General features: G+C 35.4%; 1 protein-coding gene across 2 annotated transcripts in view; it reads right to left on the reverse strand.

The window, feature by feature from the left end:
- SEC24B (SEC24 homolog B, COPII coat complex component) overlaps positions 1-25,559 on the reverse strand; it is a 46,830-nt gene that overhangs the window by 11,666 nt on the left and 9,605 nt on the right. The window contains exons 3-18 of one of the 2 annotated variants that reach the window (XM_084204798.1): positions 20,720-20,905; positions 15,903-16,007; positions 12,802-12,882; positions 10,872-11,053; positions 9,128-9,312; positions 7,876-7,978; positions 6,865-6,991; positions 6,133-6,242; positions 5,101-5,213; positions 3,611-3,729; positions 3,146-3,201; positions 2,633-2,839; positions 2,146-2,269; positions 1,376-1,534; positions 765-938; positions 12-122 (exon numbers count right to left, since the gene is read on the reverse strand). In XM_084204798.1, the coding sequence (XP_084060924.1) occupies positions 12-122; positions 765-938; positions 1,376-1,534; positions 2,146-2,269; positions 2,633-2,839; positions 3,146-3,201; positions 3,611-3,729; positions 5,101-5,213; positions 6,133-6,242; positions 6,865-6,991; positions 7,876-7,978; positions 9,128-9,312; positions 10,872-11,053; positions 12,802-12,882; positions 15,903-16,007; positions 20,720-20,905 (2,142 nt within the window). The remainder of the gene's footprint in view (positions 1-11; positions 123-764; positions 939-1,375; positions 1,535-2,145; positions 2,270-2,632; positions 2,840-3,145; positions 3,202-3,610; positions 3,730-5,100; positions 5,214-6,132; positions 6,243-6,864; positions 6,992-7,875; positions 7,979-9,127; positions 9,313-10,871; positions 11,054-12,801; positions 12,883-15,902; positions 16,008-20,719; positions 20,906-25,559) is intronic. The other variant, XM_084204799.1, reaches the window with a different exon arrangement.

The following is a 25,559-nucleotide window of genomic DNA, read 5'->3' on the forward strand; positions in this document are numbered from 1 at the left end:
CCTGTACTCACCCATGTTTGCTAAGAGGCACACAACTGCTTGTACATCTGCTCCTGCATACACATCAGACAGGGAACTCACTACAGGCAAGCAAAGTGTGTGCACTCGAATTCGACGCTCACCTAAGAGAAATTAGTGGAAATCATTTTGCATTCTCCCCTGGTAGAATTAACAAATTCAGTCATTACAGCATCTCCTCCCATCTAAGATGCACCCATTCTAGCAGTCAAGAAACGGCTGCAACACTGTCTCCCATTCCTGTCTCAACCTATTAAAATTCTACTCTAAAGAAGCACAAATTGATAACACAAACTAGCAACATCCACAGAAAGTGTCTTTGATCCTACAAATGAAGTACACTGACATCCATCCCAAAATTTTGTGGCATCTTCTACCACAGAAATTAGCTGCTATTCTTTATGCTCACCCAGTGTAGTAATTGCAGCTTGATCCAATCCATCACAGGTCTGTGTGTTTGGACAAAATGCCTGCTGAACATGTTACTGTTTGCAACAATGGCCAGACTTTTAAGTAAAAAAGTCTTGCTGAATCAGCACTATGTCAAATGCAGATGAAATTTTCACTATAAAACAGTGTTTATAAGGATTTCCATTATGTGATTAACTGCCAAGTAGGCTTGCTAGCTCTGACAAGATTCTTTTAGGGTACAGAGCACAACAAAAGGCTGTGGAACTAACTTTACAAACATTACACCATAAAAAGAAACAAAACCCCCAGTGACCAACTAATTTGAATTTATTTACCTTTACTGGATGTATACAAAAGAGCTGTTTGAAAACAAACCAAAGATGTGTCAGTCAGACTTTCCTCTATGGACATTTGTACTGCAAATCCAGCATCAGGATTGACATTGGCAAGGGACAGTAAATCAGTAGATCGTACAAAAAAATTCCCATGGAAAGTGTGTATTGAAAGACCTAGAATCAGATTAAATATTCAGAGTGAGGTTAAAACAGCATGGAAAACTCTCACCAATAACTAAAACCCGAGCCCTCAAGCTAAGGTCAAAGAAAACAGTAAAAATTCTATCGTGTAGAACCAATTACATGAATCATTAGACATTTCAGCATGATCCTGTAGAGTACATGTTCAATTCTGAACACTCCAAAGTGAATGATTCCCTTACACTACACATATCAATTTAAAGAGAGATGGTACTATCAACTAAAAAAAACAAACAAACAAAAAAAATCAAACACCAAAAGCCAACTTAGCATAAAGAAGATAACTCTTTTACTCTTCAAAGAAAGAAAAATCACATTGAATTTAATGTTGCTAAAGATTAAGCACATTAAAAATGATTGCTAACACATTTACACCAATGGTTCCATAGGAATCAGTATTTAAGAAATACCTTTTGTACATCTTATGCGCATAACTGCTTCAAATCCAATCTTTCTTGTAAGGTATCTTTTCAGGTCCTTTTGCAACTTTTCAGCCTGAGCAGGATTATGGCTGCGATGGAAAGATGGATAGTAATAGATGCATCCAGCAGAATACTTGGACATGCAAGCTGTGAAGGAAGGAAAGATACAGTTACGAAGTAAAACTGTAACATGGAATCAGGACATAAAAATTGTGTCCAGACTTCCACAAGTAACATCTACCTTCATCCTCTCAATATCACCCACATCAGAAAGACAATGAGAACTGTCCCAGACCCAGGCAAGTGAAGATAGAAATGATAATGACATAATGACCTAATTATACGCCAAGCTCAATAAGCATCCTACATTTGGCAGCTAAGATTGAAGTGCTTGCAGAAAGATCTAAAGGTGTAGAGGTAAAATTAAGTGTTTGTACAGAGACAAATCTTGGATAATTTATCAAAGGATGAAAACTCTGTTCTACCCCTATAATTAAACTTCATTTATTCCTTGCCACGTTTCTGTTTCCTGTTCTTGAGCAGGAGAATACTTCTCATTTAAAACTTTGAAACCTTAGAATAAAGTGTCTGATACCACCAATGTAATATTTCTGTTCTTTATTTCCATCAACTTCAGGATCAATTCCTTTGCAACATGAGCTGCGCCAAAGTATTTACATGACTTCAGAATTCCTGAGGTAGCCCATGCTTCTAAAGAGACACAACAGTGCAGAAAGAGGGAATCATGTACTCCTTACCAAGAGAAGCTAGATCAGAATATTGAGAACTTAAGAGAAATAAATCCACAGCAGTCTGCTGGCCAGAGCAATCCAGTGCCAACTTCTTATAAAAGTCTGTTGCTGGACCAAGATGCTGGACCACCTTGAGTAAATAAATCATACAGGGAGGAGTTATGACAACAATCATGGTTTTTAGACTTCATGGACCAAAAGACATATTATTCAGCAGCATCTGAGTAACTGAGTCACAAATATTTGCAGCTTCTCTTGCTTGCCAAGGAAAATTAAGGACCAAAGGCCAAAGACAGTTCATGCACTTCAAAACAAGTAATACCACACATACATGTATAAAGGAGTAATCTTAAATGCATAAACATTGACATCATTAAGATTTAGTTAATTGCTATAAATGAAGACGAAGCAATTGATCTGCAGAACTATGCAAGTCAGAAAGACATGGCCAGTCCTTAGTCTTTTGAAATGAATAGTAAGGGAAGTCTTTTACCTTTGTGCTCGACCTTTGATTGGGATCCTCTCTGGAATGCAAAAGCCCCGCTCCCAAAGACGGTAACTGAGTTTGAAACACAGAGATCCGACCGCCCGTTGGAGACATCAGTTTAAATGCAGCCTGAAGAGCAGGGCCCAATGCACTGTGTGTTTCTCTTGTATTGGTGAACATGTTTGGTAACGCATTCAATAGATCTTTTATCAGCTGCAGAACAGATTGAAAGGTGTTATATGAGATTCTGCAAGCTTGAGATTTTCTGTTGTTTCCAAAAAGCTCTACTGCCACGACTGAAGTGGCAGAATAGGTACCAAATATTTCAGTTCTATTTTAACACACTAAGGAAAACAAAGTTGTAATTTTAAAAGCTATGATGTATCAATGAAACATTTCCATAATGAAAAATTAGCACTGGAACTACATATTATGAAGATTAAGTTTGAATTGGAAGTTTAACATCTGTTTTGAATATTTAACACCTTAAATTTTATGATGTGTTTTGAGCAATCATACCTCTTTGCTTTCATGGAGATTTACAAGTAAACTATCTGGTGTAGGTAAGAAAATATCTGTGGAGAGAACAGAATAAAAAATTTATTAAAGTAAAAATAACATTAAAATAGAGCAAACATTTCATTGCCCATTGCTACAAACACCATGAAACAGTCTACTTTTCTAATGTGTGTGTTATAGCTAAATATTCCTTGCAGATAAGTAAATTATATGCAGATAAAAGTGTGTTAGAATAATACAGTCCATACAAAGCTTGTCTGATTCAAAGCAAAATTAACTATTGAATTTCAGATTTTAAATATCACCTACTCTGTAGTTGATGCAAGACTATTTTTCAAAAAAATAGCCTCATCCAATAACATTGACCTAATACCAAATAGTTGAGAGATTCTAACCTTTGTTCTGGGGAAAAGAAAAAAAATAATAGGTTCTCAAAAATTTAGCTTCCATTTTCTTTTTACTTACCATCAATATCTGAGACAATCAGCATCTGAGGCTGTGATAAACCTTCTTGCAAGTTGTAAAACTGAACAGTGCTGTCAAACGTTATGAACCCTATTCTTGTTCTTGAATCTCCAGGCAGCCTGAAGCATTAAAAAATAAACTATTAAGCCCTAAATCTCTCTCTCAAGACATATAGATACTCAGGGCTCCTGCTGATGTTAGAAGAAACTCAGTTCATTTGTAAAGAAGTGAAGGGAAAACATAAGAAGGGAGATCTGAAACATGAATACAATCAATACTTCCTCAACATTTTCTGAAAAGCTGGGGAAATGATACAGTTTACAAGATCAAGTGTTACAGATAAGCACTCACTAATATATTGATGCTTTGTTCCACAAGAGAGCTTAATAAGTTCATTTAAACATTAGACTGACACATGAAAGAAGGCAGCCTTCTCAATTCTTTAATAGAAAACAGTGCATTCTGCCATTTCCTGATTCAGAACCCTCATTTACTAATGTAGTTACAGAGTACTTACAGCTCTAAACCAAAATCCAATGTCTCTACAAAGCAACATATTTATTTTTTATGTAAACCTTATTTCAGTGTATGGCATAAGACAAAATTAAAGACTACAGGGGATTTCTCGAGTAAAATATAAAAAACATCATGAAGTGCTGAAAACCATGACAGTGACCAAGAGCAATAGAGGCAAATATTGTTGCTACCATTTGGTTATCAAATGAGATGGATGCACTGATTCTCCTGGGGACTTAGCATGGGATTTTATGAATTTTCCTAAAATAATTAAGCATGTTTCTGAGATTCTGTTGATAAAATAGTCATAAAAAACTGAACAAAGAAAGACTGAACCAAAAAATGGAAGCAAAGATTTTTAGTGTATATGTTGGCTTCTTCATGAGAAAACCAAGTTCAGCAAGAAAAACTTGTAGAAAGGAATTTTCCAGGCAAGGCCTCCACAGGATTAGTTGTCAAAAGGCATGAACACAGCGAAGCTCATTAACCCTCACTCAAAATGCACCATGAACATTCCCATACACACTGTCCCAGTGCAAAAATAAAACCACAGAAATTGGCACAGGGCAACTGTGATCTAAAAAAACCAAACCAACAACACAGTTCATCCAGGCAGTCTTACTCCTGTGGTTACAATGTTCCAGTTTGCAGCACCTCAGACCTCTCAGCACAAAAACCAGATAATTTAATTGTTGTAATTTATTATTTTTGTTGGTCTTGGCAAGGGGGAAGAATGAAATTTAAAAATCTTTGTACAATCAACATGTTGTTAGAAATTACAGCTAAATATTCCTTGCTGATAAGTAATTAAATCATATGCAGATACACGTGCAGGGAAGGAATTCCAGGCAATTGTACTTCTGCCCTTTAGGGACAGAATGTTTAGACATTTTGAAATTTCCTTCAAAATTTTCAGTTACAATTTTTCATAACAAAAATGTTAGCTGATTTGATAAGATTGTTTATACTCTTACTTGTCTAGGTTTTCCAGCAATGACTGGCAGAGTATTGTCAAATATCCAGCCTCCACTGCATTATGAGACACATCTAAAACAAATAAATATACCGCAGGCTGAGGAGGACGAAGCTACAAAATAAAAAAAAAAAAATTCAAAAATCATATTCAAAGAAATGTCAAAAGTGATTAGTCATTAGCAAGGGAAGTAGGAAAAGGGAATACTTAAAAAAATGCAAGGTTTACATTATGCAATAAAGGTAATTTACTAAGCAATATGTAGATAGCCTTAACCACAATCCCCACAAGTGGTTAATAACTGTCAATTGTAATAAACATAAAATGTTGTACTTCAGGGGAAAAAAAGGATTTTTAGTCCCTCCTTCCAAGAGTCAATTCAAACATGACAAAAGAGACGACTCCCATCTTTTAAATTCCATTGTTTTTTCAATACATGGACAATGTGATCCATGAAACAGGGTTAGAGCATTCTACCTACACCCTTCCCCCAGTTATGTACCAAGCCGTTTATTCACTGTAAAATGTCTGCCACAATGTTTCAATTCAAAGACAAGAGAATAATTTATTTTTGCTGCTGCTAAAAATGTCATTCTGAAGTAGGCCTTTCCCAGGCAGACAAGACCACCATCCCAGCAATTGTAAGTTGACTCCTAATAAGAACCATTTCTTCACAATTACTAACTAGAAATTTGAAGCTGAATTAATTTGCTCATTATCCTATTACTGGTCTTTTAAAACATCCTCCAAGTGAGGGAGAAAGGCAGAAATCACACTGCATCAGATTCAAATCTGACTGTGCCACATTAAACTACACTGAATGACAACACACATTGAATTACTTTTATCTCAAAAGCTTCTGACTGTTTACATCAGCCAAAACTCAAAATATGAATTTAACTATTCTTGGTGTTAAGAGAAGCTTCACAGAAAAATTAATACACACCACTGGATCAATAGGAAGCATTAATTTCAAGCATTATTATATTAATATGCAATTGCTGTTGAAGTTACTATGAAAACTTTTTCTTACCATATAGTCTGAAGAAGCAATGAATTCCACTGTAGAATTTTGCACCTCTGGCCGTTTGTGAGGCTCTCCGTAAGACCGTGTCAGAGGATTATACATAAATTCTTCAGGAACTATTAAAAAAAAAATTACCCCCCAAATACAATTATATTTTTGTCAGAAAAAAACCCCCATTATTGCAGCTAAATACAGAGTAATGTGGGCATGCTTCAATTATTGCAATAGCAAAAAATTTACATTAAGTATACATAAAAAAGAAACACGTCAAATATCTCAAGCATATCTTTAACATCAAAGTTCAGTAACTGGAAAGAAAGTTTATGTATTTTAAACAACAACAGATCCCCAACTATAAAACAGGAATGCAAGCAGAGCATTTCACAACAAAGCATCAATCTGTACCATTTCTCATAACCTCTGGCCTGGATTGTAGCTCTCATCACGATTCCATCTGCATATTGCAACAGCAGTCAGTGGGATTAGCTGATTTCATTAGACAAGGAATCAGCATATTATGAATATATTTTCTTCATGTCCACAAAGACTGCAAAACAATCTTTTGCTTCCAGAAAAAGCACGACATATCTGTCTTAAGACGCTTTTCAAAATCTCTGGATCATAAGGACACTGTCACTGCAGTTTACCTTTTAATCTAAAATATCCCATGTATTGATACAATGTAAATACTTGAAAGAGATTCTATAAATGCAAGCATCTCCTGCTACAGTCACTTACCATCATTAACTCTATAGCACAGATTGCATTTCCACCGCCTTTGATCGATGAAAGAAACAAAAGGGTTGATGTAAGTCCTGCAGGATCTGCATCTCACTATTGTGCTTGATGTTATTACTGGCAATTGCTAAAAAGGAAACATTGAAAAGCTGTCACAAAGGTATGTAGTATGCTTTAGGGAAATCACCTCTGTGCAGTACAGTTCATAAAAGCTTTGTGAGACTTTATTTTCTATCATCTTTCCTTTTAGCTGTTTAGTCCAATTTCACAGAGTAATTATGATGTCTATTAAAAACAATCTCTCCCTAAAACCAAAAAAATTAACACTTAAATATTGTCTTAATATAGTCTCAAAATCAAAGATGTCATAAGATCTTAAATGAAACTACTTTAAGTTACAGCTACTATGGCAAAAGGAATTATGAAAGGACAACTTCTGAATGACTCTATAAGAAATATGATGGATGGCAAATCTTACACAAAGTATACACATTTAATAAAAACAAGTTATACCCGATAGTTATTCATATTTTTACAACAATGCTAATAAATTACATTGAGAGGAGTTGCTTAACATGAATGAATGAATGAAGCTTATTGAAGAAAGCTTCAATCTTATATTGTGTTTATGTTCTATTGAAATCAAGTATCAGGCCAGTCACACATTCAAACCGAACACCTCTCCTCAGGAGAGCTCTGTAAACACCTTTTCAAGATGTATCTGACAGTTGTGAGACCAACACACAGAGTGGCAATTTTTCGGAGAACCACAGGCAAGCAAAGACCTCCAACAACACAAAAATAAACTTGAAGGGCTTCTCCCTTATGCATTCAAATGAAGTAGCAATTTCAAGGCTTTTTTTGCTCTCCTCCTCTCTAAGTCACAGACAATTTTTTGTAGTTCTGTTACACTCAGGAGTCAGAGTTCATTATATTTCATTGTTTGAATGAAAACTGAACAAATGCATATATAAAACAAACACACACACAAAAAATAGTAAAGTACTTTACCGTCAGGTCCCTGAAGGGATGCAGCAACAAACCCAAAGGAAGCTTAGCTTTATTTAACAAAGCCTGTGTCTGTGGAATATTTGTCAATGTACATCGAAATGAGCTGAAAGGAAATAGAAATATAATGTTAAAAATGAAATTTTAAGAGATGCTGAAAACATTGTGTTAACATCTGATTGTAAAGAACTTAGAAATTTAAGAAATCCTATGTTTTACAAAGATGATTTAATTAAAAAATGCAGAAAGATTTTTAAAAAGGCTTTGTAAAGAAACAAACAAAAAAATAGCCCCCTGCCCCACAGTTTAGTAGTTCAGCAATGCAAGTATACCAAAACCAACTTGCAATTAAGAGACAGAACTGTTTTAGATACAACATTCAATGAAAACTATGTATTTTTCTCTTCACTATAAAGATTTTTTTCAGTGAACCAAGAAAGTATTTAATTAGTACTCAGAATGTCATATTTATATAAGAAAACATTAGAAAAGGATCCCAAATACTGAGAGAGTCAAAACCATTGGTCTGCATAAGATGAAGAGACACTAAAATAGCCCAATGCACAAATAGCGCTGTCAAAAGTGTTCCACATGTAAGAATGATTCCCAGGCCTTCAGTTTTCTGATTTCTGTTTTCTGGTGGGACCATGCTCTCTCACTACAGGAATAAGGATGCTGAGTCACTTTAAGGCAATGAAGAATACTTATTTTGGAATTACAAACAAAATCTCTGGGAAAAAGCACTTTCCACTGTACTTAGCTGCACTTGACTTGGGATAGTTGATAATACTACTTAACGTTAATTAGAGTTAAAAGGATACCTGATTGCACAATTATCATAGTAAAATATACTCATAAATTATTAAGTGTATTCAGGCATAATCATAATACTTTTGTGGAAAAAATCCTATGCAATATTACAAAGTATTCTATGAAACATATTGCGTAACATTAAGGTGTTTATTAAATTATCTTTTTTTAAATGGATAAAACAAGGTGAAGATATAGAAAAATTATTAAAATACTCAGAAACTAGCTACACTCACTGCATATAATATATTCTGATGGTAGGACAGTTACAATATTTGTGTAATGATTCAGAGGATAAACTTACTTTCAGTTAAAAGGGGTTTTATTATTTATTTTTCATCACTAAGATTCAAAGTTAGGAGTCAGCTGAGACACTTTTTGAAATTTTAAATAATTATTGCCCACTAAAAAATATAAGACACTGTCCTAGACACAGTAAACTTACTCTGGACTGCAGTTTAATTTCCTAAGATCAGAATTCAAGTTAGGCACAGGTGCTGGAACTGAAGACACCGGTAAAATGTTTCTATCGTGTGTAAGGTTTACTGGTCTCAAGCTTTCTGGCTGCTGAGAATGCTGTAGACTTAATCCTCCTAAGGAAGAGGACAGCTGGTTCACACCTGGATATTGCTGTAAAGTTAAGAGCATGACAAACAGGTAAACACACAATCATGTTCAAGTAATAACCTTCAACCTTCTGCAGCGCCCTCCCTTCCAGACACGTATTTAAATAAGTTACAACAGCAATTAGTTACAAACCCAAACAAACAAAAGGAGTGCTGTACTGTAGAAATTTAAAAATGCTACAACAAATGTGATGCACCTTCCAAATGTGTATCATAGGACAAAATTCAAATTCATTACACAAACCAACACTGGAAGTCACACATAATCCTTCAATCTCTCCAGGCATAAGAAAACAACTAAAAAGGCTGACACCATTTCTCTCCCTGTCTGCTCTGCAATTTAACTTTTGTTACAATCAACTTTCTCAAGTTACAGACACTGACTTTAAATAGTTTTTTTTTAAATTAAAAGAAAACACCATAGAGGAGGAGAAAAAGTTACATTGCAAGGCACCTTTAAGGTCTGATAGTCTAACCCCTTGCTCAAGCAAGGCTAACTTAAAAGTTAGTTTAGGTTGCTCATGTAGATTCACCCATCTAAGTTTCAAAATATCTAAGGATTGACAATTTCACAGCACAATCTGTTCTAGTGCTTCCCCACTCCCATCCTGAAGCATTTTCTCCTTATATGTCCAACCTGAATTCACTTGAAGCAACTGCTGTTCTTTTACTGTGTCCTTCTGAAAGAGCCTAACTTCATCTCACATTACAGTAAAGATGAAGCCAACCCTTTCAATTAAAAAAGAATAAAAATTAAATGAAATATTTCTTCCAAGTCACGTTTTAGCTTATGCCTGTGACAGTGAGAGCCTTACTGGATGTTATATACAGTAAGGAATTTTGATCACCTACCACAGCAGTTTCACTGTCTTTGTCAGCTGGCCCTTACTTCAGAGAGCAGGATTTATGTGTCAGTATGTTTCTTTTTCAAGACCCTTTGCACATACATTCCTCTGCAATTCTTCAGCATTTGTATCTTGCCTCAGTACCCGACTCTTTTTCTGCCACTGTTCTCAGGGGATACATGTGTACAACAGGAATCAGGTGACTGTACACCATTTCTTGGGTGTTTGGAGCTATCTTTACGAGGGAAACAGAGCAGATGCAGGCAGCCTGCTCCACTACACACAGCCAGCACAAGCTCTACAGAGCTCTTTTATCTGGACCCTATGTCATACCTTGCTCATAAGGTCATTTAATGCTTGAGATCACAGCCTACAGCAATGCCCTGATATATGCTGAACAAGTACTTCCTTATGCTTCCTCATTGTTTCCTATTAATAAACTTCAGCTCTTTCAAACATCAAATCTTAATGGTGTGGAGTTTGCTAATAACTGGTGAAGCAAACTTGTTAAGCCTAACTACTTGGAGGCACACTTAAAACTTTCCTTCAAAAGCCTTCCAGTAAGTTTAGAACCAGATCTATGACATCAATATTATACTTAATGTTAATTGTCTCAGAAATGATAAAAATATGCAAATAAAGGGGAAATATATCACACAGAAAAGGGTTTTCCCAGGAATTTACTTCGTGAAGTAATTTTAAAATTAAAAATACAAGCCTGTGCATAGTGCTGAAAACCAGAATGGTGTCCTGGATTACTGGGCTGCACAGGAGTAGGTGGCGCTGCATTTTGGTAGCCTGGCTGCAGTGCTGGATATCCATAACCAAAGGGCTTAGAAGCTTTTGATGTTTGGAGGACTGACGGAGAGGGAACTGGGCTGCTAGTCACAGAACGTGTCTCTGCAAAGACAAAAGAAATGCCACAGGTATTGAATATACTCATTATTTCCTTCTTAATTTAAATGTAAACTCCTAAATACTTCAAAACAACATTGCTATTCGTAAGTTTTTTCATTATCCATCAAGTTATTTTTATGCACTGAAAAAAGGAATTTAAAAGAAAGATTACTTCAAGAATTTTGACAAAGACAGTGTGTATGGAAGATGACCAGGGACTTGTGTCACTACAAGCAAAATGTTAGTTTACAAAAAGAGGCAATTTGAAAAAAAAGTCAGTTGAATTGAATAAAAATAGAACCACATTTTATTCCAATATATACAATTGATATAAACCACAAATGAGACCTTTCACTCTTAGTCTCCCCTCCAATTCTGAAAACTGTCATAGCATGACTAGAATCATTCTGTGATTCTATGATTACTTCATGAAAAGCTGTGCCTAGAGTTAGAGAATAGTTCCATTGGCTCAGCCTTATGTTTGGACAGTATTTATAAATGGTAGAGGAGATATAAAGCATGGTATCTTTTGAAGTTTTAACCTGATGCAAGTTTCTCTTGTATAGGCCTGCAGCACAGCTTAGTTCTGCTATTTTTCAAGGTCAAACTGAAAGTAATCCACAGTGAACTTAACAGCTGTAAAGAGATGAAAGTACTCTTTCGAAATGTCTACAGATATGAGCTAAGTTTCAGGAGAATTTAAGCTTGGTGAAGTCAACTGGGAAAGGTGCAAGCAAAGGAACAAAGCACTTTAAGAAACCAACTGCCAAGAAACCATGTTTGTCATGAACACTCCACGAGGGAAAAAAACCCAATAAAACAATTTAAAAACTCCAACAGATTTAAGAAACCTAATGTTGACTGTTTATCTTAAAAAAAAACCCAAAAAAACCCAAAAAACCAAGTTATTTTTAGAATATGGTTTCAGCTGAACCAAAATGGTTAGTTATTAGGCCAGAGGGTATAGAATTTGTAGTCCTGCTAGACTCTATATGGATAACAATACCAGCTTTCTAACTGAGAGAGATCTTACTTTAATCAGGAACCCATCAAACTATGGCAAACTACTGTGACACTCCCAGGGACCAGAACAAGGCAAAGGAGCCAGGAGGCATAGGGTCCTCCAAATTAATCCAATTATTAATTTAAAATAGTGGCTAAACTACTTTGAATTGCATCTTTTCCCCTTGCTCTCAATATTGGCAGCTCTACAGATTTCAAGACCAAGGTAGTCAGCCAGTAGGCTCATTTAGAACCAACCTGACGGTCCTGATATTTTTAGAGCTAAGAGTAAGCAAAAGAGCAGCCATTTTCTCTAAATGAAGAAAAATAAAAGAAAATAACCTGATCCAAGCATCTCTGCAAGCTGATATTGTTGGTCTCCCAAAACTTCTGTGATGTGTCAGCAACTATTATCAACTCCTAATGTCAACAACACAATCAGGCAAACAGTATAATCTAGAAAAAAGATGCTGCTTTCACACTTCGCATATTTTCAGCACTACCCTCAATACTATAATGGAAAGTATGGCTTATGATTCAGGGAAGTTTTATTAAATGGTTATATGAACTTCAGTGTTAAAACTGTGAGAAATTATTTAAAAAGACATGTATGTTTCCTCTGATTATTTCCCCTGCTCCTTTCATAGGCACTGCCTTTCATCTACTTGTTAATTAACAATAAACAAGACCAGAAACAATAAAACCCACATTTATGTACTTGAATAAATAATTCAAAACAAACTGCTTACCTGGATAGCCACCTCCTTCCAGAGCATCATAATTGTTCAGAACAGGAGAGGCACTGCTTGTAGTAGAGGAACTATCAAGTGCTGGGGGAGGAAAATAGTTTAACTTTAGGGATATCAGAAATAGCAAACTTTTGATAAATAAAAGACTGAGATTTTTTTTTCTAAAACCTTTGATAAGAAACTGTCAAGAAAGATCCTGGAAAAAAAACCCCACCACTTCAGCCCTAAGACTTGAAAACTACTACCACTGTAAAGAGGAGAGGGAGAAAGCATAATCAGCAAGATACTAGAAACAAACAAGCACATGCCCAACAAACACCAAGAGAGATAAATGGCAAAAAGACAAAAACAATGAAAAAAGTTGTTTCTTGAAATAAAAAATATTTTTATATTAAACCAAAAGTTCTTTCTAGACTATATCAACTGAGGCCATGCACATTTTAAAAACAGTCCATTCATGACCTTCTTCACAACTGCAAGCAACAAAAGATTCCCATCATCTTCAGTGTGATTATCCAACTTCAAGCCAAACTGACAAAGATTTAATTCTTCCCTCCTTTCTGTACCATTCTAATTCACAGCTAGCTTTCCTCTCAGTCTAAAGACTCTATTTTCCATTATCATTGACAAGAATGTGAACTTCAGTTGGTATAAACAATTACTCCTGGCTCAGCCTAAAGCAGCAGAGTAAAAAGCAACTGTGCAAAAGTACCAAAACTTAACTAGGGAGATATAAAACAGCAAAATGAGCACGTACATAGCTGTTAGGACTGAAGAGACTTGATTGCTTAATTTTTAGTTCAACCTATGCACAGATCTTGAACATCTTATTGTAAAACATCTGTCAAACAAAGAATTATTTTAAAACATCTCTGCCAATGCGATTTCCCGCACATTTATTTCCAATTGAAAAAGGGCCAGGAAGATTAAAGGTATCTTCTCTTTAAAACACAACAAGCCATGAAGTGTGATAGAAAAAAAAGTGTCTATTTAAGAATTGAGAAAAAAAAAGAAAATTGTATGTATAATTTTTGTGGCAGAAAAGACTGAAAAGATTCACGGATACTGTTCTACTTGGAAGGATCAACCATGACCACACATCCCATTGCAAAGTTGAAAGTATTTCAAGGGACAACTTCAATGGTAGAACATTTGAGACTTCCAAGAGAAGAGACTCTGCATATGAAAACATAACATCACTGACATTTGGGACACAAAAACAGGATGGCACCATCCTGACAGTATAGATAATTCTTGAGCATTCTGCCTTTAAAGCATTCAACTAAGAAACAGAAAAGCTATTTAAAAAATCCATAAGACTAACAACAATATATTATTTAAAGGAAAATTTAATTCTATGACATTCACACAATCTTAGTTTTCAGATTTTCACTGTAAATTTTCTTTTTTTTTTTAAATCCTGGATGTTACTAAACAACATAATTGCAAGTTTTCAGATTTTCACTGTAAATTTTCTTTTTTTTTTTAAAATCCTGGATGTTACTAAACAACATAATTGCAAGATTTTCTTTTCTGTTCTAGAAGCTGAAGGAATCAAGATTCATGACTTCTTTTACCTTGATCAGGATTAGGGCTTTTAAAGCTTTACTAAGTCTTACTTTAGTAAAGCTTAAGACTTTACTAAGTCAAAATATACTTTTGTTAGGTCAACAAAACAGTTGCGAAGTTACACAAACACAAGCAACCAGATTTCCAGCACCTATTCTTCATAAAACCACTGTGACGGTCCAATTCAGAAATTTGTCTCCTGAAATCTGTTAAGGATTTGCATTGGCTCCTGCTGATAGGGCATAAAACAGTATGTGCTTATTAATAAGACAGCCTCCATATGGAACCTGAGCGCCCTTTCACTCTTCTCTGTAACACAATTTTAAATGCAAGGCTACAGGTTTTAGTAAAGTACAGAACTTGAGAAAGAATGATGGTAGGGAGTATGAAGCTTTGTTTAGGGAACAAAGTAAGGAGAAAAAGGTTACAATTGATAAAAAACCTGATCAACATCATTTGGACAGAAACCTTGGCATGCAAACACAACACACTGTTCTTACTATGACTTGGATGTCATCATTGGTTTGTTCCATTCTTCACAGAATTATTATGAGTACACTAGACTATTTTCACAGTATTCTAGGTGATGATTTCATTAACAAAACAAAACTGGCATTGTTTTTGTTTTTTTTTTCTGACAACATGTATCATAAAATTAAAGAAAAAGCTACAATAGTTTCCTAGTCCAAATCAATACTAAAAGTCAGCAGTACAAGGTATGTGCTGTTACTTCCATCTATCAGCAAGGGCAGTAGTCTTACGTTTATCTCAAAAAAGCTTTTTATACTGTTACCACTCATGCAGCCAGTAAAAACTTCTTCAAGTTCCAAAAGAAAAGGTTACCAAAATTGAAGAAACTAAACTGGTGAGAAACATTAAACTCACAAAACCGGGTCATTCTGACAACAGGCAAAATGCAACCAAGTATGTAACACCTCAACCAATTAAAAAAAAAATCAACAAACTTTTAAAGTTTTCTACAAAGCAAGCAGATTAAAACTGAGCCTATGAGCCTGACTGTTGAGACATATACCTTTAGGAGAAAAAAACTGGCACAATTAATTTACTGTCCTAAAAAGCACACTTACAACCTCTCAATGTTTACTACCTTAACTGTTTGAGATCCTTATGCATAAAATGAGAAACAAGGTAAACAGTGTTCAATGTAATGATACAAATGGCATCTGGTAGCTTAACCTGAACAATTATCAGTGTAAGTTCTACTGCTAGTTATCTTCAGTTACAACTCACTGCAAATCAAAATACTAAAAATATGGGAGTCTTGCAAGTTGTAAATATGACTTTGTTAGATTCATAAAACATCTGATATTAACATGACAAAAAAAGGATCTATTTGTTGGTCACTACTGAAGTCCTTTTTGGTTACTATACTAGTAACAACTGGGAAATCTCAAGCTGAAGAGTCAGGGTGATGCTTTGTCTTAAAGGAAGAAAAAGTTTCAGGGGTTGGAAATATGGGGAAAACCTTGAGTAGGAAGAGAACAAGATACTGGTGTAAAGCTAAAGCCAACCTGCTTCCTCATCCTCCTCATCCTCTTCCTCATCATCTGAACTTGATGACAAGGGAGCTGGTGCAGAGCTAGCTTGATTATTAACATATCCACCATACTGCATGCCTGTGAATTGGAAAGCACAAACATCAGAGTCAGACAGACAGGAAAGACGAGAAACGGAGAAACAAATCATTGCATTAAAAGTGAGAGAAATCAGCTGTTCCAGAGAAAATCCCAGCATGCAGCAAGTTAAATCTACAATCCTAGAAGCAGTTAATACTGGGCTAGTTCAGTAAAATATTAGTAGCACATGGAAGTTAACAGATAATTTTACATGTGTGTATGTGCATGCATACCAGGAAATTAAACACACAGACTTCCTACCTATCTTTTTAATACTGGTTTATTCAGTGGAGTACTTTCATAAATTAATACACAGAAATAAAGGAGTTGTTTCCACATAAATTCATATTATGATATGAAAATGTTTAGTATTGACTTTTGCTTGGCACACCTGTACCTTCTAAGAGAAGAATAATTCATGTTGGAATTCTGTCAGAAATGAATGAAACATACTACTGTTGCCAAATGCAAGAGTACAAACACACATACAGAGAGCACAACACAATCAGGGAAATTAAAGCCAGGTAAACCTGAAAATTTGGGTTGTCTTATGTTTACATGAGTGCCTAAATTCGGGCTCATAAGCGTGTGATTACACCATGCATTTCTAGTATCTGGTGGCAATGCAGCAACTGTTTGTTACTGCTATCACATCCACAGCACAGCCTATTAGATTTTTTAGTTTTTTTGTTTGCTTTTACAATATCTACTGTAAACATATGTGAGCAATACACAAAAACAACACAAACACACCGTTTCAAAACTGAGTTAAGCATGCAGCAATGGCTTATAATTAATTTCCTACATTACTGTTATTGATGCATTTTCAGCATCTTCAATAAATCTTAGATTTCTCTTGTGATGAGGCAGGGTTAGCAAGGATTTGAAATATGCTTTTAGTTAGGCAGTGACATCCTAAATAAATGCAAGTAATCACTGCTTCTCTCTTATCAATCTAATGGATTGCTATGACAAGAAAATATCCTAAGTATTCAAAACTCTTCAGATATTTGGGAATTTGAGGTTCTATCCCTCTGTAGAAGTACTGTGGCACCAATGAATAGCATTCTTTATTTAATACTATAAAGCATTACAGGATTGTTATGTATAATCTGAAACCATCATGGTAACTAATAATATGCCCACCCATTACTTCAATCAACTGTATCAACCTTTACTTTATTTAAAATATGGTCTATAAATGCTTTTAGTTTCATGGCTCTTTCAAAAAGGGTTAGCGCAAATTAACCCAAGAGGAGCATTTAATTTCACATAAAAACCCTAACAGAATCAAGGTGAAGAGTAGCTACTCAAATACTGGAAGTAAAAAGAAAACAAAGCAAAACAACATTCCTGAGAAGGTAAACTTTCATAGAGAGACTGGTGCAAGAAAAGATTGGCATTATAGTCCTTTATCTAGTGCATTAATACTTGTACAATTCCAATGAAATTCCTCTGTAATTCAAGGAGTCACAACAATGAATGAAAAATCATCCCAAGTGCCACTGAGTAGATTCAGTGCTTCAGTTTTTCCATACTGTTAAAACACAGGGCTAATTTGAGTAATTTCTAGTCCCATCTTTTATAAATTTACTGAATGCATTTGGGAAGGAAAATACAAGAAAATAATTATCTACGCAAGAACAGACTATGTCTTTCCTCAGGCCTGGGAGAACTACTGAGGAATAAAACAGAACTGCATTACTGTGAAAGAGGGAAAAAAGCCCTACCTTAAAATAACTAACATACAAGTAAAAGGGTTAAAAGTCAGGATGACAAGAAGGGCTGTACTGTAACAGCAAGAACCAAAGTAAAAGTAGATGTGCCCAGTGTGAGAAGTAAAGAGTGCAAAGACATCATGTACATGGATAAGAAGAAGAAAGAAAGGATATCTACCTGGAAAGTGCATGCCAATGCAAAAATTCCAAGCATGCACAGATGAAAGAAAAGGACTGGATTACTCATTACTGGTCACATGCATTAAGGATGCAGGTGTTCAGAAAGAATAAGGAAAAAAGAGATTGAAAAAGTATGCCAGCAACATAGAAGTTTAGGAATCATGAACTATGTCACTATGAATGTTGAGAAGACTGGGCTGGTTTGATTCTTAGTAGCCTTATGAGTTTGCATAGATTTATTTTCATTGCCAATAGCACTACAGATTTCTGCCTTTGAGACTGAGCTGTGCTAGTACAACTATCCAACCAAAAAAAACCTCTGGAGAATAGATCTGGCTAAAAAATAACATAGTTTAAAAAGTCATTGCCAGGTGGGAAGGTCTCTCATTCTACATCACTGCCCAGCAATGCCAATAGTAGCCTAACACAGGTGAGAAAGAACTGAGAGCAGAAATGGGTGGCTGCAGACAGCAATTTCAAGTGCCATCATGTTCCTAATCATGTTTTCTTTTGTGACAACTTAGTTCTGCTTAGTATCTTTTATAGATTTGATAATGGTGTTAAAATCTCCCAAAAAATCTTTCAAAACTGTGAAAGCCAAATTTGAAATCGTTACTTATTTTGAGTCATATTAGTCCATAAATCTGGCCTAAAATGCAACCACATAATTTAAATCATCACAAATTTCTTGGACTGGAAATTTCTAAACCCTGCAAGCAGTGTACCTGTGATATAATAATATTGCACTCAAAGGCTTTATCTCACTATAATTTACAGACATCTAGAAACGTAGGTGACAGGACACAGAAGATAAATTGGGATAACAACACATTTGCCGGTGAAATAAACCAATTATTTTGGTATTTTAAGTTCAATCACCCACACCATAAAAGATTTTCAAATATAAAGTGCACATTAAATTTGTACAGATAGTTATGTAAGATTAAATAGGCTTCAATACATTTTAAGGTTTTTGTCCTGTTGAAGATAGTCAAGTAAACAATTAGAATTTTTTAGTTTTTATAGGAATGCCCCAAGAGGAGCCTAAAACAATGAAATCCTTTTCAAAATTAATTCAAACAGGGTTTTTTCAGAATGCTTTAATGTAGACAATGGTATTCTATAATTTAAAAAAAAATCAAGTCCATATGATTACTGCAGCTGAAATACACTAATTCTGGGAATTCTAACCCAGCCAAATATTTAGTACATGTGTTCTGGTTTTTCAATAGGTTCACTTCCACAAATAATTACCACATTTAATTTTTGATTAAAAAAGCAAGAGTACGTTATTTATTTCAGACTCTTCAAACAAAACTAGAGAAGAGTTTGAATTCTTCCAGCGCTCAAAAAACCATCATCTGAACAGAGAAACTTATGTATGATGACATGTAAATAGATAAAATTAGATAAATAAAAACTCCTGACAACTTATCTTTATACTGCCAACATATTGTTGTTTTTAGAATGTGCTCATTTCAGCTACTTATTGCATTCACCTTCACTTAGTGGAAGCATTTGAATTTAGGGAAGTTCAGCAGCCACTGCACTGATCTGTAGCTGCTGTACCAGGTGTTCACACATTTCACAGGAATCACTTCCAGAACACACATATTGCACATCAAGGCAATCACAGTTAAAGAGCTCAAATCCTTTTACTCATTAAAAACATGGTTTGGAATTTCTTTGGAAAAAGAAGCAACAGTTTTTTCTAGTAAGCACACCTATAACACAAAATCTATCAAGCACCAAAATCAACTATAAAACTGTATAAGGGCCACAGTTCCAAAAACTGATATACTTTCTTTAAAATTATACATGCTGTACATAGGATTTTACAGCAACTAATAATTTTTTTCCTCTAATAGATATAGAAATGATTGATAAACAACCTGTAATCTGCATTCTACCAGAAAAACAAGGAAAAGGGGTAATTTAATTATTTACATCAGAGGATTCTGTAATTTAAGAATAAAAAAATATTCTATGACAATCACACACCATGGGGTTGCCAATTATTTTGAACACTAGAGATATCATATTGTTCTGACAAAATTAATACCTACTTCTACCTCTCAGGTAGAGTTCTTTATCTGTAAGAATTTAAAATTCTGAAATTGCTAAGAGAAAACATGGCCAAAATGAAAAAAGAATCATGCAGTCAATTAGATTTGGAATACTAGATACAGAAACATGTAATAATCAAGAGGCAAGTCAAAACATCAGTGTAAAGTTTAATTTAACCGAAGAAGGCTCAAGAGCCAATCGATTCTTTGTCAAGATGCTGCCAATAGAATAGGAAGGAGCTTATACAAACACTCAGGTTTTCCCACAAGAATTCTTGCAGCAGCTTTCCAAGGGCACTTACAGCTAGGTAGTAAGAAAACAATTCTACCAGTTGAACTTAACCCTCAAACTCACTGTTTCCACAAACTAGAAGACTTCTAGTCTACACTTCATTTTTCAATACAGACTAATTACAAGCTAATTTTGAGATCTTCTAAGAAATTAAAGCAGTGAGCAGTTTTTTAAAATAAGGGAATTAAAAGAAGGTTTTTTTGAGCAAGAGACATGTAAGACTGCCAACAAGACAAGCCAAAGGCAACAACACATGGACAAAGGAAATCAAACACAAGCATTAAAAGAATCTAAAACCAAGGTGACATAAAACACCACCACTCAGGGAGCCTGATGAGACGCCAGAGATGTGCTCCAGTCAAACACAGATAAGCAGCAATAAAACTTTCAGCATTCATGTGTGCATGTGGAATACAGCAAAAGCCTGTAGTGTGACTTCCCATTCCCTTTTAGTACCTTCCTGAAGGGCCAGCTCTGGTGACTGTGTAACAGATGGTGAAGATGGTGGCTTTGAAGACAGGCTTGGAGCAGGTGACCTTACTGACGACATCACAGCAGAGGCAGCAGATGTTCCAGCTCCAGGCTTGGTATATGGAACATTCTGGCTCACTGAGTGCACGGGCTGTGAAGAATCAATGCCACCTGAAAACAACATCAGAAAGCAGGAACCCTTTGTATGTACTTGCACAGACAATTACACAGCACAAGCAATCACACTTGAATCCACAGTAACTACAAAAAACAATACAGTACTTCAAAGAAAGAAGCCTTCAAACAAGTATGTATGGAAAGATTGGCTGCTTTAAAAAATTCAATACCTACAGTGCTAAAACTCCATTATAATGAACAAATTGCTCTGACAACAGCAAAAAAAAAAAAAAAGAAAGCATATTGCAGTACAAGCAAGACTAAGCTGAAGCTTCTTTTTGCTACATCCCCACAATGCTGTGCTTTTATAAGTTACTGTTCCCAGGTAAGTGGAATGTAGTCCACCTGAAAAACATCCTTCAACATTCTTCCCATGGGAGGAAATCTTGTGTAGTAGACCAGTACTATGCCTCCCTTGCAGTGCTGGCACTTGCAATATGGGTATTCAGTTATGAGACTCATATTCCAAGCAATCTGTTTCAATCAACCCTGAATATTCCACAAAACTTCTAATGTGTTTTAGACATCTGGACTAGATATAATCTGCTTTAAAAATGTCAGATTAATGCTTTGAGAGATTTGACATAGTCCAGCTGAAACTCCAATCAGACAAGGACAACATAACTTCAATTAAGTTAGCTCTCAACTAAGGGTTGCTCTTTGCTCATAAATTGAGAAAAACTGTATTTTGAGTCTTTCTAAAAAACTCTGACCAACCAAGCTGTTAAAAAGAAGAGAAGGGAAATGGTTTTACCAAAAGTACTCAAAAAAGCAAACAAACACAGATATTAAGCAAGAGCAAAATTCTCCATTTGCAGAGTACTTGTTTAAGTTATCAAATTTGCTATAGGATGCAGAGGTAATATTAACTTTGCATCTTCTGCACATATAGCTGTGTAGTTCATACAGTCCCTGAACTTTTCCTTGAATAATGGAGGTGATATCTCAAAGAACTTCATGGCCAAGTTGAGGCTTCCTTTAGAGGGTGAAGAAGAGGAGGCTTAAAATGATCCTTCTGTTTTTATTATTTACAGTCAAAATTTACAGCACACGTCTTTATTATCTTTTACATATTTTTCAATTTTAAAATCTGATGTTGAGCATACACGCGGATTTTTGCAAATCTAATCAAAATTATGTCTTTTTCCAATGAAAATGAACATACAGACCATTTTTTTTTACTGCAATGGACTTATTATAACCTTTGCTTCTACAGTGTCTTGCAGATTCCCCATGGGAGCTTCAGAACCTGTCAGCAGGAATGCTCTTATTACAGTAGCTTCCTCAAGCAAGACATGCAAGATGACAAGGGAAGTTGTCTGCTACATTCATGTGCTCACCCAGGTTTTGTACAGTTGTTTGCAGGGTGATGATATTTTCCACATTGCAAAGCAATATAGCCATGCTGGCAGCATCAAGCACTGCTATAGAGAGTTAAATGCTGTAATGTCAGTGTCACGTGCTCAAAGCCAAAACCAATTTACACCTGGATTAGCTGAAGATGTAATACCTTCCTGCCAAGTACTAGTATCTATTCTCAAGCAAAGGTTATCCAATTACCTTCAAAATTACGTGAATCCTTTAAATGCATTGTAAAATAAATATTTCTAAACTCTGATATTTTCCTTGTACAAAAATCCAACCTGCAAAATCAAATGTTAAACTTTATTTGGTGACTCCATAAAGGTTTTAAATGCTATAAGCAACCAAGACCAAAGGAAACACTTGAAAAAAATTAACATTTAAAATCACATTTCCTCACCTTTAGTGTGTACTGAAGTTTTTCCTTCATGCCACTCAACCATGAACAACTCTTGCACTAACAATAATCAAGACTAATGATCTACAGCTAAAAGGCATGTTACAGAAAGAATCTGCAGAATTGGGCAAATTAGTGTTGTAATTCATAATTTTTCCCTATACATCATCACAAAGTTGTCATTTAATTTCTACCTGGTGATACCTAGAGGTAAACTATAACTAGAGGTCCTAGTTTAAAAGTATCCCCGCAGCATCTCCTCAAAATTTCAGAAGAGATGCGGGAATTATCCTTCTTGAGTTGCTTCAGCTGTGGTCTTGATTTTCTGCCCTCACAACCCCACACACCCCCTGCACCCAACACAACACAATTTCTAAGGAGAGAGGCACCACCTCCCTGCAGCCTGTTTTCCAACAGCATCCTTCACCCCTGACTTACAGTACTGACTGCAGTCCTTCCCCTTTTTTCAACCACACCTATATTAGCAGATTTACAGGATTATAGCCTACATTCCTATGGAACTGGGGCAGCAAGGACTTTACATCCTGATGTGACATAAGGGGAAGTATGCGTGTGAGATAATGAAATTAGAGTGTCTCCTGCTCAAGCAGACTGAACGTACCAGGATGCAAAGAAACCCATGCCATATACCCACAGGAGCTCTCCAGCTCCCTCTCCTCATGAAGGAGTCCAGTAAAATTCAGGCATCCTGGTTGACATCTGTGAACATTCTCAGTTCAGTTAAGAAAGAACAGAGACAATTTCTCCCAGGCTGAGCCTGGGAATCTTAGAGGAAAGAATTAAAATAATTTTTATCTCTCTTTCTGTAACCATTGTTTATAGTTATGGTTCTCCACAGTGTGCTATTCATAGTCACCAACAGTGTGAGATGTTTCTACTTTGAGACCAATCAAGTATCCCCTTAGCGAGTCACATTATAAAAAGACCCACTACTTTCATAAAAGAGAGCCTTCTGATCCACCTGAAGACTGGAGTCCTTCTGTCCCTGACTCAACAGCATCAGACATACATGCTAAGTTGAAAAGCACCAAGAATAATGAGAGTGCTCCAATTTCAGCTGAAATAAACTGGAAAAACATTTAAGAAAGCTACTGACCTAGAAAGAAAAAAAAACCCCTGAAATAATACTAAGTATGAAATTTACATAGCATAACACTCCCGAACAGATTTTACCAAGACTGTTCTGCTGAAATACAGATTTTAAAGATAGAAGTGGGTGATTTTGCAGGTTAAACTAGTTTATACCTGCAAGGAGAAAAATCTCAAATTAGAGATATTTATATTCTACCTTATTTATATTTCCGAAAACAAAGAAAATTATTCTCACTGGCTATTATTCACCAAGAGCAGTCAACTACCACCAAACAAACCCCAAACATCCTCTTAAAATAAAGCTGGTTTCTTCTGCTGAAATCATAGCACACTTGATGAAAATACTTCAGCTGTTTCAGAAAGAGGCTGCTGAAGTCTTAGGAAAACACTTTGTTGAAGTTCTATGTCCTTAGTCCACAATATATAGAAGCTAAGAGGTTTGATCTTAGTAAATTCAACATGCTGGAGGCTTTGCAAAGCTGTACATAAAATTGGATTTTTAAAGAAACCAAGTCCAGTGGTGACAACTTTTTTGATTCAAGTAAAAAACAATTCAGAAATCAAACAACTTCTGAAAAACTCTCGCCAGCCTAAGTTTCCTGACTAAGTCCTGTTTGGACACACAGATTTTACCAACACATCATTCTTCTACATAAAGGATTCATTTTCATCACAGAGAGCTTTCAGTGCTGACTGTACAAAATTGCTTTGGAAAAATACACTAAAACTGTAGCATCTTAACTGACAGTCTGTCTGTAATTTGCTTATTTATAATTTAAAGATTTTAAGGGCATCTTTCACAGCACAGCGGCAATGACAGCAAACACTCATTGGCACCCTGACAAAGAGGAGGATACTGTATCCAAGTTTCTTTACACAAATAGTGGAGAAAGCATGCTTATGAATTTCAGTAAATCTTACTTTTTTCAAGTAGTTTAGCAAAAAACTATACACAGAACAGATGGCAACTGTTTCCCATCATTGCTTCTTCCCAAAGAAAGCAAGGAGGATGAAATATTCAGAAAATTTCCTTCCAACAGATCATTCATTATTTCCTTATGCTCCTTATGTATTTTATTCAGACACTTTCCAAGGAGGTACAGGAACTGGCAAATAATTTTCAAAATCCAACTCCTTTTCTAAAGGCTGTAAACAAATAGAATACTATATATAAAATAACTCCTCTGAGAAAAGTAAGACTGCACTAGGAAATTTAGAAAGCATCTCAGCATCTCAAAACAAAACCAATTATGCCAGGATCAAACAATTACTATAATTACTTTACAATTTTATTATTACACATTTTTTGTAGTTATTTATGCAAGTATTTTACTATCCAGGTGTTGTAGTAATTGGATTTTTAACATATTTTAGCCAAAGATGTTGAATTCTTGATTAAAAGAAATCAGATACCATTGGAGGCAGTTTGTTTAGCTCCAGACACCAAAAATGGTTTAAAGTGTTCAAGGTTTTATTACTAAAACCAGCTCTTCCTTCAGCCTTGCTGTCAGCTGTTTTGTTTATCTGCTTTTCTTAGTCAGGAAATATGAAATCATTTGTGTTCTGAGACTGAACCAGAATTCGGGGGAAAGAGAAAAAAATTATTTTGCAGATAAATCACTTCCAGAAACCTGTGCACTGTGCAATGAAACACAGGGCATACTTCTATCAGCAGCTTTACAAGCCCAGAAAGAGTCTGCATGTGTTGTAACTACTGAGGCCTACTGTCCAGCAAACCAACCAAGGACTGCAGCATTACCCAAGTATAACAGAAAC

This window comes from Fringilla coelebs, assembly GCF_963513975.1.
Source record: "Fringilla coelebs genome assembly, chromosome: 4".
Lineage (NCBI taxonomy): Eukaryota > Metazoa > Chordata > Aves > Passeriformes > Fringillidae > Fringilla > Fringilla coelebs.